This window comes from Panthera onca, chromosome D3 (genome assembly GCF_046562875.1).
Source record: "Panthera onca isolate mPanOnc1 chromosome D3, mPanOnc1 haplotype 2, whole genome shotgun sequence".
Lineage (NCBI taxonomy): Eukaryota > Metazoa > Chordata > Mammalia > Carnivora > Felidae > Panthera > Panthera onca.
In genome coordinates this window covers 19,093,998-19,113,412 of record NC_138350.1, presented here as the reverse complement: position 1 = coordinate 19,113,412, position 19,415 = coordinate 19,093,998, and the positions used below count along the sequence as shown (strand labels likewise).

Here is a 19,415-nt window from a genome sequence, read left to right as displayed (position 1 = left end):
CCTCTCAGCAATGGGACTTCCCATCTATCTCTGACTTTTTGGCCATCTGAGCTGCTGCTTTTTTGATATAAACTGGGGTCTGAGACCCACCTCAAGGAATTTTGTCTACAGTCTTTCCACATTCTCTGAAATTTCTCCTTGAAGCCTCTCATTAGGAGCAAGATATTGTGTGATTTTCTCAAACTGGGCACAAATTCCTGCATTCCAGGGGCAGGCTGTCCTGAGGACAGGGTCCATGACAGGTCATGGCAGACACAGGGACACAATATTCAGCTCTGTCTGAGTCAGGACACATCAGGCGTGTCCAATATGTGTCCTGATAATAACAGTTCCCATAAATTGTCCCTAAATCCTCATCTATTATGATGGTTAGATCCTCTGGGGACCCTGATTCATTTTTTGACTCCGTGTCTGGAAACTCTCACTCTGAGATCATCACAGGGCTGAGGTCTGAGGATAAGGCTGCTCCTCCCTGCCCCCTCACCCCCGCTGTGACAGCATCTTGGGCTCACACAGAGTCCCAGGCCCATGAGAACTGAAAACAGAACCCCTTTCTCATCTTCAGGGAGGGCGAGGCCCCAGCAGCTTACCAGGCTCAGCCTGTGGCTTCTGCTTCTGATGCTCCTGCTACTGCCACCATGGGCCCTGGTGCACGCAGCAGCACCACCTGGGAGTGAGGGCTCCTCCTTCCCTTCTGTCCCCGACGTCACTCACAGCAGCCCCTTCCTAGACAAAGGGTCTCAAAGGACACAAGGAAGCTCATCTTGCCCATCAGGTTGAGACACGAGGTTTCTTTGCACCGAAGTTCACGGACTGGGGGTTGTAGGTCCAGTGTTCTCAACTCTCACCTGACCTCTGACGAATCCAGGGTCTCCATCCTTGGTCATTTACCCATTTCTAGAAGTTTCCAGACCTATTTAATCCTCTTATTAGTCTTCAATAAGAATGCCTGTACTTTTTTTGCTCTTTGGGATGATTTCTTCTCTCACTGAAGCATAAGCCCTGGATTACCTATAGCTGAAACATATATTTCAGTCATTTGAAATGAGTCCCTGTCCATTCCCATCAATGCTGAGACCCAACCAGTGACTTTTCTTCTTCACTTTCATTGTATAATACTTGCAGAAAGATGTTGCATAATAATGGTGTTTAGCTCAGATTAGTCTTTTGATCTTATAGAAATGTCCTCCCGTCCCCACCCCATTAGCTAATTTTCTGGTTGTGGGACTGAGTCTGATGTGTGGGTAGAGAGTGTGTTATCACATTATAAAATCTCTGTCTGCTTCCATTTTATGTGGTTTTTATTAGAGCTTTGCTTTCAGGTGGAGTGGACCAAGATGGTGGAGCAGCATGGAAGTTCTAGGCTTCTTTCATCCCTAAAATGCAGCTAGATCAGCACCAAACCATTATTTCTAGCACACCTAGAAAATTGCTCTGAGGATTAACACAACAATCTGCATAACTTGAGCCACAGAACTTGGAAGGTACTTGGCACGGAGAGGTGAACTGGGGGAGAGAGAAGCCACAGAGGGTAGGGAATGGTATTTGGGGACAGAGGACAGAGAAAGGAAGGAACATACAGGAAAAGCACTCCCCGCAAAAGTAGTTGGAGAGAAAGAGTGGAAGCACCCATAAGTGCCTGAATAAGAAAGGGAGAAAGCAGAAAGCAGAAAGGAGAGGGTTTTAGTATCATTATGACTCTATTACCAGGGCAGGACAGCACTGGAAACACTGCAGCGCAATACCTGGCGGCGTGCTGGTGGGAAGACCAAATTCCCAAGGACAGGCAGTGAGGTCTGAGGGATCGACGGGCCACATGGGAGAAGCAGTTTCCCTGGTACCCTGCTAGGAGGGCATTTGGTAGAGGTTGTACGGACTCCCCACAGGCAAAGCTCCCAGCGGACCTTGGAGAACACAATTGCTGGTATTGGAACAGAAACGCCAGGGTGAGGCGAAACCTGACGTGGGTAGTGTGTTGTTATTGCGTTGAAATGTTACCACTACACGAGCGCACAAACTTATTCTGTGGCAGGCGGGCATCCAGCCACACCTCTGAGTCTCTACAGCTGCGTGATAGCAGGAACTTTCCTGGGGGCAAGCCGGCATCTGGCCATGGCCTAGGGAGACCATCCGTGAAAGAGTTGGAGCGGGTCCGGGTGGCAGGGCCCTCAGAAGTGAAGGGTTTAGAAATACAGCCCCATATGACATAAAATTTGGGAGGGAGGTGCTACCTGGCAGGCTGATGTCTTGGACAGGGACACTATAGAAGTGGGGAATGGAAGGACCCCAGAGACCTAGGAGGGGTGCTTGATTGCCAGTCAGATAAAGCACAAAGTTCTGATCTAGAGACTGGAAAGTTAGGTGACGCCATTTTAACCTCTCCCATGCATCAACACACATCCCGCACACCGTGCCACACCAATCCACTTCAGTAAGTTAAGTAGCACCACCTAGTGGAGAATGGAGCCATGACACCAAGCCCCGACCAACTGCACCAACCAAGCCCTAGAAGAACACCACAAGTCTCTCCCACTCCTTAGGGTATGGACTATAAAGTGCTTCATAGTTTGACTTGTAGGGGAAACTGGATGTAATTTCATTCGGATTTCATTCTGTTTGCTGGTCCATCTATTCATTTCTTTGTTTTGTGTTTTCTTTTTTTTTTTTCTCTTCTTTCTTATTCTTGGATACAGAAAGAGAAAAAATTATTTTTTACTTTCCACTTTCATATAATTTTTTAAATTTTTTGACTATAATTTTTGGAAATTTATTTTTTATTCTATTTTACCTTCTTCAACTCATTTTATTCTGTTTTATTGCATACATTTTCTTAATTTTTAAACATTATTTTTTTTTCTTTTCTTTCCATTCCCTTTTTTCTCTGTTCAATCAAGCTTCTTTCAACAACAAGACCAAAGCATACCAAGGATCTAGCTTCTTTTATTTGATTTTTTGTTTGTTTTTAATCTTTTTAATTTTTATTTTTTATTTTATTAATTCTTTTTCTTCCTCCAAAATGACAAAACAAAGGAATTCATGCTAAAAGAAAGAATAGGAAGAAATGACAGCCAGAGACCTGATCAACACAGATATCAGTAAGATGTCTTAACTAGAATTTAGAATCATGATAATAAGAATATTAACTGGAGTTGAAAAAAAAGAATAGAATCCCTTTCTGTGGAGATAAAAGAAATAAAATCTAGTCAGGATGGAATTAAAAACGCTATAACGAAGCTGCAATCTCGAACTGATGTCATGGCTGCAAGGATGGATGAAGCAGAAAAGCAAATTAGTGATATAGAAGATACAATTATGGAGAATAAGGAAGCAGAAAAAAGGAGAGAAACTAAGGCAAAAGAGCACAATATAAGAATTAGAGAACTCAGTGACTCACTAAAAAGGAATAACATCCAAATCATAGGAGTCCCAGAAGATAAAAAGAGAGAAAAACAAGTAGAAAGTTCATGCAAGCAAATCATAATGGAAAATGTTCCTAACCTGGGGAAAGACACAAACATCAAAATCTAAGAAGCACAGAGAACTCCCATTAGATTCAACAAAAACCAACTATCAATAGGCATAACATAGTCAAATTCACCAAATAGACAAGGAAAGAATTATGAAAACAGCAAGGGAAAAAAAGTCCTTAACCTATAAGGTAAGACATATCAGGTTCACAGCAGACCTATCCACAGAAACTTAGCAGGCCAGAAAAGAGTCGCAGGACATATTCAATGTGCTGAATTGGAAAAATATGCAAGAAATAAAGAAGTTCCCAGACAAACAAAAACTAAAGGAGTTTGTGACCACTAAACCAGCCTGCAAGAAACTTTAAGAGGGAGTCTCTGAGAGAAGAAAAGACAAAAAAACCAAAAAAGTCCAAAAGCAACAAAGAGTAGAAAGGACCAGAGAACACCACCAGAAACTCCAATTCTACGGGCAACACAATGGCACTAAATTCATATCTTTCAGTACTCACTCTAAATGTCAAAGTTCTAAACATTCCGATCAAAAGACATAGCATAACAGAATGGATAAGAAGAGAAGATCCATCTATATGCTGTTTACAAGAGACCCATTTTAGAACTAAAGACACCTTCAGGTTGAAAGTAAGGGGATGGAGAACCATCTATCATGCTAATAGTCACCAAAAGAAAGCCAGAGTAACCATACTTATATCAGACAATCTAGATTGTAAAATAAGGACTGTAAAAAGAGATGAAGAAGGGCATTATATTAAAAATAAGGGGTCTATCCACAAGATCTAAGAATTGTAAACATTTATATCCCCAATGTGTAGATACCCAAATATACAAATCAATTAATCACAAACATACAGAACCTCATTGATAATAATACCATAAGAGTAGGGGACTTCAATACCCCACTAAACAGCAATGAACAGATCATCTAAACAGAAAATTAACAAGAAAACAATGATTTTGAGTTATACACTGGACCAGATGGACTTAACAGATATATTCAGAACATTTCATCCTAAAGCAGCAGAATACACATTCTTCTCGAGTGCACATGGAATATTCTCCAGAATAGATCACATACTGGGTCACAAATCAGCCACCAGCAAGTTCAAAAAGACAGAGATCATACCATGCTTATTTTCAGACCACAATGCTATGAAACTCGAAATCAAACACACGAAAAAATTTGGAAAGACAATGAATACCTGGAAATTATAGAACACCCTACTAAAGAATGAATGGGTTAACCAAGAAGTTAAATAGGAAATTAAAAAGTACATGGAAGCCAATGAAAATGATAATCTGACAGCCCAAAACCTCTAGCATGCAGCAAAGACAGTCATAAGAGGGAAGTATATAGCAATCCAGGCCTTCCTAAAGAAGGAAGAAAGGTCTCAGATACACAACCTAACCTTACACCTTAAGGAGCTGGAAAAAGAACAGTAAATAAAACCCAAAACCAGCAGAAGACATGAAATAATAAAGATTAGAGCAGAAATCAATGCTATGGAAATCAAAAAAATAGTAGAACAGATCAATAAAAACAGGAGCTGGTTCTTTAAAATTATTAACAGAATTGATAAACCCCTAGCCAGTTTGATCAAAAAGAAAAAGGAAAGGACCCAAATAAATAAAATCAGAAATGAAGGAGAATTCACCACAAACACTGTAGAAATACAAAAAAAAAAAAAAAGAAGAAGAAGAAGAAGAATATTATGAGCAATTGTATGTCAACAACTGGGCAATCTGGAAGAAATGGACAAATTCCTAGAAACATATAAACTACCAAAACTGAAACAGGAAGAAATAGATTATTTGAACAGACCCATAACCAGTAAAGAAATTGAATTAGTAATAAAGAACCTCCCAAAAAACAAGACTCCAGGGCTGGATGGCTTTCCAGGAAAATTCTACCAAACAGTTAAAGAAGAGGTAACTCCTGTTCTTTTGAAGCTGTACTAAAAAATAGAAATGGAAGAAAAACTTCAAAATTCATTCCATGAGGCCAGAATTACCTTGATTCCAAAACCAGACAAAGACTCCACTAAAAAGGAGAACTATAGTCCAATTTCCCTGATGAAAATGGATGCAAAAATTCTCAACAAGATACTAACCAACCAATCCAACAATGCTTTAAAAGAATTATTCATCACAATCAAGTGGTATTTATACCTAACATGCAGGACTGATTCAATATATGCAAATCAATCAATGTTATACATCACATTAATAAAAGAAAGGACAAGAACCACATGATCCTCTCAATAGATGCAGAGAAAGCATTTGACAAAATGCAGCATCCTTTCTTGATAAAAACCCTCAAGAAAGTAAGGATAGAAGGATAATACCTCAATATCATAAAAGCCAAATATGAAAGACCCACCGCTAATATCATCCTCAATGGGGAAAAAGTGAGAGCTTCCCCCCTAAGGTCAGGAACACGACAGAGGTGTCCACTCTCACCACTGTTGTTTAACATAGTATTGGAAGTCCTAGCCTCAGCAATCAGACAACACAAAGACACAAAAGGCATCCAAATATGCAGGGAGGAAGTCAACCTTTCACTCTTCACAGATGACATGACACTCTATATGGAAAATCCAAAATATTCCCCCAAAAAACTGCTAGAACGGATCCATGAATTCAGCAAAGTTGCTGGATATAAAATCAATGCGCAAAAATCGGTTGCATTTCTATACACCAATAATGAACAACAGAAAGAGAAGTCAAAGTATAAAACCCATTTACACCTGCACCAAAACCCATAAAATACCTAGGAATAAACCTAACCAAAGAGGTGAAAATCTACACACTGAAAACTATAGAAAGCTTATGAAAGAAATTGAAGAAGATGCAAAAAAATTGAAAAATATCCCATGCTCATGTATTGGAAGAACAAATATTGCTAAAATGTCAATACTACCCAAAGCAATCTACATATTCAATGAAATCTCTATCAAAATAACACCAGCATTCTTCACAGAGCTAGAACGAACAAATCCTAAAAATTGTGAGGAACTAGAAAAGACCCTGAAGAGCCAAAACAATCCTGAAAAAGAAAATCAAAGCTGGAGGCATCATAATTTCAGACCTCAAGATGTGTTACAGAGCTGTAATCATCAAGACAGTATGGTACTGGCACAAAAACAGACATTCAGATCAATGGAACAGAATAGACAACCCACAAATGGACCCACAAACGTATGGCCAATTAATCTTTGACAAAGTAGGAAAAAATATCCAATGGAATAGACAGTCTCTTCAGCAAATCGTGTTGGGAAAACTGGACAATGGCATGCAGAAGAATGAACCTGGACGACTTTCTCACATCATACACAAAAATAAACTCAAAATGGATGAAAGACCTAAACATAAGACAGGAGGCCTTCAAAATCCTAGAGGAAGTAGGAGACAAAAACCTCTTTGACCTCCACTGCAGCAACATCTTACTCAATATGTCTCCAGAGGCAAGGGAAACAAAAGCAAAAATGAACTATTGGGACTTCATCAAGATGAAAAGCTTCTGCACAGCGAAGGAATCAATCAACAAAACTAAAAGGCAACCTACGAATGGGAAAAGATATTTGCAAATGACATAAAAGATAAAGTGTTAGTATCAAAAATCTATAAAGAACTTGTCAAACTCAACACCCAAAAAACAAATAATCCAGTGAAGAAATGACATGAATAGACACTTTTCCAAAGAAGACATCCAGATGGCCAACCGACACATGAAAAAAATGTTCAACATGACTCATCATCAGGGAAATACAAGTCAAAATCACAATGAGCTACCACCTCACACCTGTCATAATGGCTAAAGTAAAAACTCAGGCAAAGACAGATGTTGGTGAGGATGGGGAGAAAGAGGAACACTTTTGCATTGCTGGTGGGAATGCAAACAGGTGTAGCCACTCTGGAAAACAGTATGGAGGTTCCTCAAAAAATTAGAAATAGAACTACACTACGACCCAGCAATTGCAATACTATGTATTTATCCAAAGGGTACAGGGGTGCTGTTTTGAAGGGCCACATGCACCCCAATGTTTATAGAAGCACTATTGACAATAACCAAAGTAAGGAAAGAGCCCAAATGTCTATCAACAGATGAATGGATTAAGATGTGGTACATATATACAATGAAGTATTCCTCAGCAATCAAAAAGAATGAAATCTTGCCATTTGCAATAATGTGGATGGAACTAGAGGGTATTATGCTGAGCAAAATTAGTTAGTCAGAGAAAGACAAATATCATATGACTTCACTCATGTGCGGAATTTAAGATACAAAATAGATGAACAGAAGGGAAAGGAAGTAAAAATAATATAAAAACAGGGAGGGGGACAAAACATAAGGGACTCTTATAATACAGAGAATAAACTGAGGGTTGCTGGAGTGGTTGTTATTGGGGGGATGGGCTAAATGGGCAAGGGGGCATTAAGGAGGACACTTGGGTTGAGCTATGGGTGTTATGTGTAGGAGATGAATCACTGGATTCTACTCCTGAAATCATTATTGCATTATATGCCAACTAACTTGGATGCAAATTTTAAAAAATAAATAAAATAATTTTTAAAAACTTTGCTTTCAATTATGCAAATGACTTTTCACAGTCCAGAGAGATCACGTGATTTTCATCTGTTGATTTACTCATTTGTTTTCTTACCTTAGAGGAATCACCCATATGTAATCCCACTCCATATTTGCAAAACTCACATGTGGTCATACTATGACTATTTTAGTCTGACAAGGGTATCCCACTATTGATATTTTATTTAGAATGTTTATGTCAATATTTCATAATATTCCACAATTTTCCTTTTTCTGTATTTTATGTGCCAAGTGTTTGTATCACTGTATATTTCTTTCCATAAGAATTTAAGTTTTCCATTGTTTTTTGATGATTTATATATATATATATATATGCTTCATATATACATATATGCTTCATATATGTTATGCTTATATGCATATATATATATATATATGCTTCATATATATATATATATATATATATATATATACGAAGCAAGCAAATGAAATTATGATCTCTGAAGATTGCTAGTGGTTTTTTGTGAAGTTAATCACATCTTATGCCTTTTTGTGGAAAAGTTCCTAATAAATTATCTATTCTTTTTCTAAGGAAATTGGTCTGCTTTTATTTTTGGAAATTTGTTTATTTTTTAAATGAAACCATTTTTATTTCCTAGTAAAGTATGATTTTATTTATTATTAAGAGAGGTTAAGAGTATTATTTTTTTTCATTTTTGATTTTTGTCCTGTGTCATTTCTCCTTTGCATATTTGTGTATTATCCACTTTCATGTAAAGGTTAGTAAGTGGATTGTTCTATTTTCTTATCAAAATCCTGATTGTCGGAGCGCCTTGGTGGCTCAATCGGTTAAGTGTCTGACTTCGGCTCAGGTCATCATCTCAGAGCTCGTGAGTTCGAGCCCCTCATCAGCCTCTGTCCTGACCACTCAGAGCCTGGAGCCTGCTTCAGATTCTGTGTCTCTGTCTCTCTCTGCCCCTCCCCTTCTCTTCTCTCTCTCTCTCAAAAATAAGTAAGCATTTAAAAATGCATCTTCAAAAGACTAAATAAAAATCTGATTTGGGGGAGGAGGAGTTAGGATGGCAGAGCAGCATGGAGACCCTGAGCTTGCCATATCCCTGAAATGCAGCTACATCAGCACCAAGCTATTTTGAACACTTAGGAAATTGATCTGAGGGTTAAGGCAACAATCTGTGCAACTTGAGCCACAGAACTGTACAGGTATGCGATGCAGAGCGGTCATCTGGGGGAGAGAAAATCTGCAGAGGGTACGGAGCCATTTTCGCTGAGGGAAGACAGAAAGAGAAAGAGAAGGAGGTGGGGGGAGTGCAGTGCATCAGGATCATGCAAGAAAAGCAGTCCCCCCGCAAAAGTAGCTGGAGACAAAGAAAAAGGGAAAAAACACTTGCAGGGGCTGAACAAAACAGTCTGTTCCCCAAAACCATTGATGGGGAGAAAGGAGAGGTTTTCAGTGCCACCAGGATTCTGTCAATAGTGGAGCACAGAGTCTGAAGTTTTCAGAGCTCAGTGCACAGTGGTGTCCTCAGGACTGGAACTGTGACCTCCTCCCTTTGCCTCCTCTTGCACCTGGACCCCAAATAGGTCAAAGCTGAGGTGTCTCAGGGAATGAGAGCCTTGTAAACCTGCAGGTCCTTGCAGGCACAGAGACAACTACCTCTGCCCCAAGCTGCATGCCTGGGAGGGAAGACTCCGTGGGAGACTCACACATCTTAGCCCTCAGCACCTCTGGGGGACACAGTGAAGTCCTCAGACCCTGGAGTAGCCATGGAACCATCGCCATCATGCTCAATCATCAGTTCCTCCTGCTGCCGTGACCTAGACCCTGTCCTTGCCCCCATTATACTTCCAGTCTGACACATGTGGACATTCCATATATATTTGCTTAAAGAATGAATGAGTGAGTGATTGAATGGATGAATGAATGATGAAGACAAAGCTCTCAGGTAGGCAGTTGCTGTAACAACTGCATTCTTCCTATAGGGGAGGAAAGGCATTCCTGCAGCCTTGATTTTCTGTGACATTTCTACACCTCTCCACACTTCACATCATGGTTTCAATGTGACACAGGGACAGCAGACCCATCACCTGCCCTCCACCTGCTCTCCCACCTGACCTCACCTGTGACATTCGGGGCACCCGTATCTCTGTAGTATCACGATCCATCCACCTGACACTCTGGACCATCCCTCCCTCTCCCATAGTCCAGGGCCCAGTCAGTCATCTCCCTATGCCCTATCCGGGGACTTGTGCCATTTCTCCCTTCCCTGTTTCCTCTGCTGCCATCTTCCTCCAGCTGCCCCTCTGCCCAGTGTCCCCTTCCAGATATCCCTGTCTCCAGTTCTGTCCTGGAACTTCCCTCAGAGCTATATCTCTAATAAGCAGCACTGATGACAGGCATAGCTGGTATTAAAAGTCTCCCAGCACATGGAGTGGAGGTCACAGGATGGCGCCGTAGTGGTCCCTGCCCTGCCCAGGTCCTATTCTATCCCCACACCTGCAGCAGCCGCATCAGGGTTTGCTGAGTCCTGTCTGTCCTGCTCCAGAAAGGCCTCACATTCCCACAATGTGTGTCCTCCTCAGTGAAGGTGTGTGTCCCCTAAGTGAGCTCCTGTCCACACTCTGCCCCCAGAGTCAGCCCACCTCCTCTGAGCCCCTCCCGGGGACAGATCCCCTCTGTTCTCTGTTCCCTGTGTCTTGTCCTCAGCTCCACAGCAGTTCACAGGCTTTCCCGGGTCAGGACTGCCTGTGTCCTTCCCCTTGACTCCCATCCACAGAGGATGCATTATCAGGGACAGCACACCAGCATAGCATCTCTGTCCTTTCCTGGAAGGCCACTCTCATTTGATGGGAACACAAGCATCAGGGAAGCAGGAGAAAAAGAGATTTGAGCACAAAGGGAACGAAGGAGGGGTTCTCGTGGAGACCAGCCGGGGGCGATGTGAGACCATGTCTGGGGGTTTCTGTAGGACAGGGGTCCCAGCTGACAGGAGGCCTCAGGGCCTGGCCCTGGCTTCCTAAGGGGACTGGACAGGCATGCCCTCTCTGAGCCTGGCTGAGTCCCCTGTACATGGACCTGTGTGTGGTCTCAACAATTGCTTCCTCCAGGCCCAGTCATGGGGAAAACTGGAACATCAGATAGGCTCCCTGTCCAAAGGCTCCAGACCCTGTGTGTGCATACAAGGAGAGGCAGGGATGGGTCACGTGTGCATGAGAAGCCCCACCTGTGTGAGTTCCATGGGGAGGGGATAAAAGAAGCCAGAGGCAGCCCAGCCCCAGCTCTGTGGCCTAAGAAGAGGCTGTGTCACCATGGTCTGGACCCCTGTCCTCCTCGTGCTCCACTGTCACTGCATAAGTAGAGACAGCCCTCAGGGCCTCAGGGAAGCCCCCTAGCCTGAGACAAATGCCTTTGGCTCGGGTTCCAAACAGCTGCAAATTGTCCCTTCTCTGCATTCTGATATGCCGGTGTTTGCAGATTCTCTGCCCCAGCCACCCTCCCTCTCGGAATCCCTGGAATCATCACCAGACTCACCTGCACACTGAACCAATGACATCAGTGTTGGCGGCTGTGGCACATACTGTTAACAGGAATATTACCATTAGCTGGATATTACCTTAACACCGAAATTTTCCATATTTTTAATATAAAAAAACACTAACAAAAAGAATACTTCTTGGAAAATTGGATGCAGATAAAAAATAAATTTTTTTATTTCATTTTTTATCTTATATCTAACATTGACATAAAGGGTAAAAATTATCAAAGAATATTGCTATGGCCAATACTACTTAATATTTCTCTTCAATTTCTTACTAATACAAAATGAATCTAACTAAAATGAGAAGTAAAGTGTAATGAGAAGGAGTCGAGTTTTTTTTTTAATTTTATTTATTTATTCTGAGGGGGGAGGGGCAGACATTGAGGGAGAGAGAGAATCCCAAGCAGGTTCCACACTGTCAGCTCCGAACCTGATCCAGGAACTGTGAGATCATGACCTGAGCTGAAATCAAGGGTCAGATGCTTAACTGACTGAGCAAACCAGGGACCCCAGGGTTTTTATTTGAGAGAAGAAATATATTACATAGTGAATTCAGGGTACTTTAAAAATATTTTACTGATAAAATAATTCAGTAAAACCATTAGAAATGTATAAAATAAAACTTGTATTACTTATTTTAATCATTTTAAAGAAGAATTATACTTCTTCATAAATTAAAGATAATGAAAGTGATTCTAATGGTATTACCAAAAAGGTAAACGTGCCAAGTAAACATCTTGAGACATGTGCAATCTGTTTTAAAAAATAATTGCAAACTCCCTGAAAAATATGAAAGCAAATTGGAAAAACAAATTGAACGTTTTTTTTGGTCTTGAATGAGAAAACCAGCTGAGTACATCAACAGTTAGTAGGTGATGCCATATAACTTACTTTCTACTTTCTGTTTTCCAGTGTGGAGTCTGAATGGAAGATATTTTCTAACTACAAAGAAATTGAGGAAAATCTGACTATGTATTGCAGACAGGGAAAGACATAACAATGGATTACAGAAAGGAATGTGAGAAATGAAAGGTCATGGAGTGTCTGAACTAGGGACACCCTGGAGGGAGTTTCATAAATCCATAGTGGGAGCCGTCAGCGTGGCGTGTGCACCTGCAGCCACAGTCAGCTGGCAGATTTAGGGGGAGAAGAAGTATCCTGGTGGATTCCATGGGCGTGGGGAGGGGGCTAGTGAGGTGAGGAGACTAATCCTTGGTGGGTGATGAGGGATGGAGTATGGGGATAATGGTGACCCATGACTTGATGTAAGTGAGGAGGGACAAGGGGTATAAGGAAGTGAAGAAATCAGCAGGGAAAGGGAAAGAGAAAATGCAGTTTCTTTCCTATTCCAAAAACCCTCCCACTCACCTTCACCCTGGACAGGAGGGGGTGCTATCTCTCCCCCCCCTGCCTCCTGCCTGGTCACCTTGACACCAAGGTGTCAAGAAAAAAATTGGTTGTGATAATAGTTGAACTATTAAAAACTAGATGACAGCAGGGCTCCCTTAGCCTTTCAGGGGGTGTGATTCTCTTCCAGAGACTTCCTGCAAACGTCAGAATACATAATCATTTTTCTTATGCCCCAGAATCTCTTTCTTAAGAACTATCTGGACAGTAGATCCCCCGTGGAAACATTCTCCTCTTGTCCCTTATATCACAGGCTTTAGCCCATCTCTGTCTCCTACTCAATCCCAGGAGACACCTGTGGATAGATTTTTATGGAGAACCATCTTTCACAGTGTGAGGAAGCCACAAGAAGAACTGAGGGCCAGTTGGCCTCATTTTTGGTCACACAGAAACACACACACACACACACACACACACACACACACACACTCATAGACACACAAGGATCTTCCCTCTCTCTGAGTGTCTACTATTTTTGATTCTTCAGTTTCTAGGCCTCTTTGTCCCTCCAGAAGTCAGGGACAACCTATGCTCACCCAGCCATCCTCAGGATCTCAGTAACTGGGAGGCAGAATCCCCATTAGCAGAAAACCCCAGGAATAGTGAGTGTAACTGGGGTCCTGTCACCACGTAGCCAGGATGTGCTCTAAACACCAGCTCTCCCGGGACAAGGCCGATATCAGGAAACCTATAGCAGGTCTCTGTCCCCATGGGAAGCTCAGTCCACAACCATCTCTGGACTCCAATCTGCACCTGAGGGGCTGTGTGGTACATTGATTCCGAGAGCAGCAGCCTAAATGCTGCTCTCATGAGGCCAAGGCCATAGGGAAGTGACACACAATCTCCCCCTGCTGTCAGGGCTGGACTGACACTCCCTCAGCGACACCTCCAGACAGGGTGGACTTTTACAGCAAACTCTACTGTTCCAACCCAGAGCCACAAGGTTTGTGACCTCAGGGACACAGTCCCCCTTATCTCCACCTCTCCACCACTCACATGTGGGTTCTTTGAATGACCTGGAACTTCTGGGTCCAGGTGGCCTTGGGTAACAGAAATTCATTCTTTTAGTCAAGGGTGGATGAATGAGTACTTGCTCTGTCTTGAATATGCTGGACACAAGGCACAGGGATACAACTTTGCACACCCCAGAGACAATTCTGACCCCAAATAGTTTTGTCCTGGAACCTCTCTCAGTGTTTAATAATTCCATCACCGAGATGGCTCTGAGATTCAAAGGAACAGGCCCCTTATAGGGTTTCACTGGATACCATGTTGGGCTTTCCATCCTGCTAAATCAGACCCATGATAATAAAACTCATGACTAAAAAAAAAATAAGAAGAAATGAATAAAAAATCAAACTACTTTAGTAAAATTTTATAGACTCCTATTCACCTGAAAACAGAAGGCATTCCTATTCCATTGTTTTTCCATCCTTGATTTTAACCACAATCTCCATCCATATTCTCTCTGGAGTAAGCACAGACCTGGGAAAAATACACTAATGATTTTACCTGCATCTTCTCAATGACATCAGCATCGAAATTAAATCAATCTTAATGAGATGAATTTTATGTAAAAGGACACACCCATTTATATGCAGGTTTGGCTAAGTGGTGACTAATACATAATCTCTGTCACCAGATCCTTGTCAGAGCATCTGCAATTGTTATTCATTTTCTCCTAGAACTTCCTACAGGTTTGTTCTTTGTGCTCTGAGGTCAGTGCCACACACAGCCTCACATGGCAGGGCTCCTGCAGACTGTCTGTGCGCTGGGAGAACAGATCCTAGGAGGGAATCACTGCCCACAATGTATGCAGAACTGTTGTTTTAAGCAGGTGGAAATCATAATGGATTACAAAGATGTTCAGTGAGTAACCCCTCTATGCATGGGCACTAGGACTTCTATGCACAACCTGGAGAGAATCTCTCCCCATCTCCTCAGTGCTGCAGGAACCTCAGAGGAAGGAAATCCTGGAAACCAGGGAGGAATCACATAAGAGGAAAGATGCAGTGACCTGCACAAAAGAGGCCATGTGTCCATGGGGACCTGTCAGTGCTTTGGACTTGAACCTGATCTAAGAAGAGTTTGTGTAGAGACACTTCATAAGGCCAGACCCATGAATAGCCAAGAGAGACATGGACAGACTCACCCTGAAGAATCTGAGTAGAGCATAGAGTCTGCCTTCAGGTGATGGGAAGACATCTAAGGGGACACTTGACTTGGTCCTAATGCAGGAACCAGTGGACAGAGCAGTGAGGAGGCAAGAGCTGTCTCTGATGAGCTCTGGTCACCATGTCACACAATGGTGTGTCTGTGTCTGGACATTAGGGGGAGCTCAAGGCCAGTTTCAGAGGAGTCAGGGGTGATCAGAGCTGGGACCTGGCACCTGGCACTGCCTGTGCTTTCTGCTCAGGGCTCACAGCTGTGACCTCACTGTTGGCCCAGGGACCTGACCACGCCCAGTGAGGGATCTAGAGCTCAGGTTCTCATTTGCATGGATGGGCCCTCCCTCTCTCCGAGGATGAAGAGGGGAAGGGAGACATTAGGGGAGGTCTGCTCAGCTGTGGGCCTGCAGAAGGAAGGAAGGATCCGCAATAACCTCCACCATGGCCTGGTCTCCTCTCCTCCTCATCCTCCTCGCTCACTGCACAGGTGACTGATGTGGGGACAGGGGAAAGGGACACACTTTCCTGGGAGGACAAAATGGGCCCTGCTTCTTCCTCCTGTGTCTATACCAGCATCACCTTCTCTGTGTCTCTCCCCCTTTACAGTGTCCTGGGCCCAGTCTAGGTTGACTCAGCCGCCCTCAGTGTCTGGTTCTCTGGGCCAGAGGGTCACCATCTCCTGCGCTGGAAGCAGCTCTAATATTGGTGGTTATGGTGTGAACTGGCACCAACAATTCCCAGGAATGGCCCCCAAAACCATCATCTATGGTAATAGCAACCGACCCTCAGGGGTCCCTGATCGATTCTCCGGCTCCAAGTCTGGCAGCACAGGCACTCTGACCATCACTGGGCTCCAGGCTGAGGACGAGGCCGATTATTACTGCTCATCGTGGGACAGCAGTGGCAGTGCTCGCACAGTGGTCCAGGCCTGTGGGGAAGTGAGAAAAAAACCTGCTTTCTCATCTGTAAAGAGAGGGAACAGACCAGCAGTCGCCTGCTCAGCTAGGCCTGTGATGCTCCTTATTCTTTTGCTGATACTCTGGGCCCAGGTCCATCCAGCGACACCTCGTGTGACTGAGGCTCTTCCTGTCCCTTCTGTTCTCAAATTCACTCTGAGCAGACCATTCTCCCTTCTGTTCTCAAATTCACTCTGAGCAGACCATTCTTAGACAAAGACTCTTCATGAAACAGATGTTTTTGTTTTGTTTTTTGTTTTCTGGGGTATTTTGCTTCTAGGCTGGATCATATTATTTTTTTCTTTTTTTTTTTTTAAATAAATGAAACATTTTATTTTGCCTCTGAACTTATCATGGGACCTCAGTTACACCCATGCTCTTCTTGAAGAAAAAGTCAGTCTTGTTTGCATATGATATTTTACCCAATTGGTTATAAATGGTGCTGGTTAGTTTTTATCTTAGTTCCTGTTTTGAGAAATAGATGCCAACTTAAAATTACAAAATTATAAAAATAAACCCCAAAAATTTTGTCCAGAGGAAAAAAACTGCATGTGAACGTCTATAGCAGTTTCATTCCTAAACACTAAAAATTGAAAGCAACCAGAAATCTGCACATGGATGTTTTTTCCAGGTTTATCTCTAATCACTCAAACCTGGAACCAACTAAGATGCCACCAAATAGGTGGTACATTTATAAAATGGGATATGACTCACAGGACGATTAGAGTTATAGCACATACTGGAAAGGGCAAAACTCTCGAGAGTATAAACATTTGTGGTTTCTGGGGGACTGAAAGTAGAAAAAAAGTTGATCATATGAAGAGAGGAAAATGTTTCCCAGCAATACAATCATTCTATGATAGTATAATGACACTGAAATGACACTATGGCATTGCCAGAACTCATTGAAAACTGTACAGCCACATGACAGAACCTTAGAGTGCACATGCAAAAAACTAATTTAAGAGAGTTGGGGCCCATGATGGAATGCAGAATGTGACAATTCTATTGACTTCCAAGACAAATGCGTGAACCCACCTCAGTGCAGGGGTTGGGAGAAAGCTGCTGAGCTGTGTGACTTTGAAAATGGGTGGAGCCTCTACATGTAAAGATGTAAGGAACTGCATGCAAGTTCTGAACTCTAGTAGATAAGGTGGTATCCCATGGGGGAACAGGTAGATTATTTTGAATTGGCTGCACTATGTACTGGAACGGAACAAGCAAGTAAATGGTGGTGGTGGTGGGGCCAGATTGCTCACTTTAGGAATGGAAAGTCACAGCTATAACCAAGGGAAGAGACTTAAGTGAAGTGTGTGGTCATGGATTAGAGCTGGAGACGGCAGTTTGGAATCATGTGTAATATGGAAATAGTCACCAATATGTGCACATTGTTGGGTTAGTGTACTCATATATATGCCTTTGTCATCTGAACAAGACTGGAAGCAATGATGCCTCATAGCCATGAGATGCATTTTCCCATATACTGCTTTCTAATACTGTTCTCCAGGGAAGAGATGTAGGCTTCTTTGGAGAAGTGCTTAATTCCTAGTCAGGAATTACACAGGATGAGCATAGAGTACACTGTAGTGTCAGAAAGTGAAGAATCCTTCAAAACAAACACAAGCACATCAATGCACACCCACCACATACATGCAAGTGTGTGTGCGTGTGTGCGCGCGCACACACACACACACACACACACACACAATGACAGGGTGTGTCAAGGACCTCATGAGCCAAATTAAAGGGCTCCCATTGGGCAAAACTGGAAAGATTTGAGCAACCAAATAAATGTAATAGTATGGGGTTAAAACTCAAAGTCTAAAATATCTGTCCATGATCCATATTGTTAACTGGTTGTATAAATGAATAAATGGAAGGAGAAGAGACATATTCCCATGCAGATATTTCAAGGAACAAGTGTAAATACTTGCCCCTGAAGGACGTCAGGCATAATCCCCACTCAGTAAGTATGGACAAAGGTACAAAAAAGAAGGAGAGTCTAAGAAAGTTTCACAGTAAGAGAAGCTTAAGGAAACATCATGACTAAACATCACAAAGAATCCTTGAACTGGATCTTAGAACAGAAGAAGAACATTAGGTAAAAACTAAGAAAATCTGAATAAATTGTTATGGGTTAAACTGTGTCTCTACCAATTCATATGATAAAAAGTTCCCCCAAATCTTATATTTCAGGATGTAACCTTATTTGAAATGAGATTGCTGCAGATCTAATTGGCTAAGGTGAGACCACTAAGGTTTAATTGCATGTGTCAGAATTCTTTTCTTTCTTTGGTTTTCCCCTGACTCTTTGGTTGGAGTGATGGTCAATTGTGTATGAATATTTTAGAGAACAGAGCCTATGAACCAATTCTTCAATTTCATAGAAGGCCTTGAGATTACAGAAAAGAAATATATAAAATGCTGTTTTCTTTTTAAGGTCAATCCCTAGGGCATTTACCAAATAAACATGATTAAGGCTAAATATGGGTTGGGTACCTTATCCTGGAGGCCCTCTCATGTAGAAATGGAGAAATTCTAAGACGACAGAGGGCCCTTGTACAGTGTAATGGTTTATACCGGTCCTCATACCGAGAACAATTATAAATCTGGACTAATAAAAAGGAAAATGAATCATATGTATGTCAGAGAGACAGAAGAAATAATGAATTCCCAGGGTAACTGTAAAGGGTAAGTGAAAACCCAGCCTGAGAAGCATGAACAGTAGACACGTTTTGGTTGAAAGCATTTTAGTCTCATGACAAATGCAGACATCAAATCTCAGGACCTGTGCAGGGGGTTATGGGATGTAACAGGACACTCTCATAATACAGCAACATTAGTCTCCCTGTAAGGAAAACTCAAACAACCTTTTTAAAATTTTTTATTTACTTAAACTCAATTAGTTAACATGCAGTGTAGTGTTGGCTTCAGGGGTAGAACCCAGTGATTCATCACTTACATATAACACTCAGTGCTCATCCCAACAAGTGCCCTTCCTAACGCCCATCAGCCATTTAGCCCATCCCCCCCACATACCTCTCCTCCAGCAACTCTTAGTTTTTATGATGTATTTAAGAGTCTTTTATGGTTTTCTTCCCTCTCTGTTTTTATCTTATTTTTGCTTCCCTTCCCAATGTTCATCTGTTCTGTTACTTAAATTCCACATATGAGTGAAATCAGTCTTTCTCTGTCTCACTTAGCATAATACACACTGGTTCCATTCACATTGTTGTAAATGACAAGATTTCATTCTTTGTGATTGCTGAGTAGTATTCCATTGTATATATAGA

The 19,415-nt window shown here is 42.1% G+C and overlaps 1 protein-coding gene and 1 gene segment (V, D, J or C); both read left to right on the top strand.

Moving 5' to 3' along the window:
• Nucleotides 1–19,415, top strand: part of LOC132675490 (immunoglobulin lambda-1 light chain-like) — a 500,428-nt gene that overhangs the window by 64,289 nt on the left and 416,724 nt on the right. The window lies entirely within an intron of this gene.
• The window catches only part of LOC144613894 (immunoglobulin lambda-1 light chain-like), a 429,142-nt gene continuing 425,263 nt past the window's right edge, over nucleotides 15,537–19,415 (top strand). Inside the window, 2 exon segments of the V gene segment in view lie at nucleotides 15,537–15,653; nucleotides 15,773–16,077. Coding sequence covers nucleotides 15,608–15,653; nucleotides 15,773–16,077 — 351 coding nt within the window.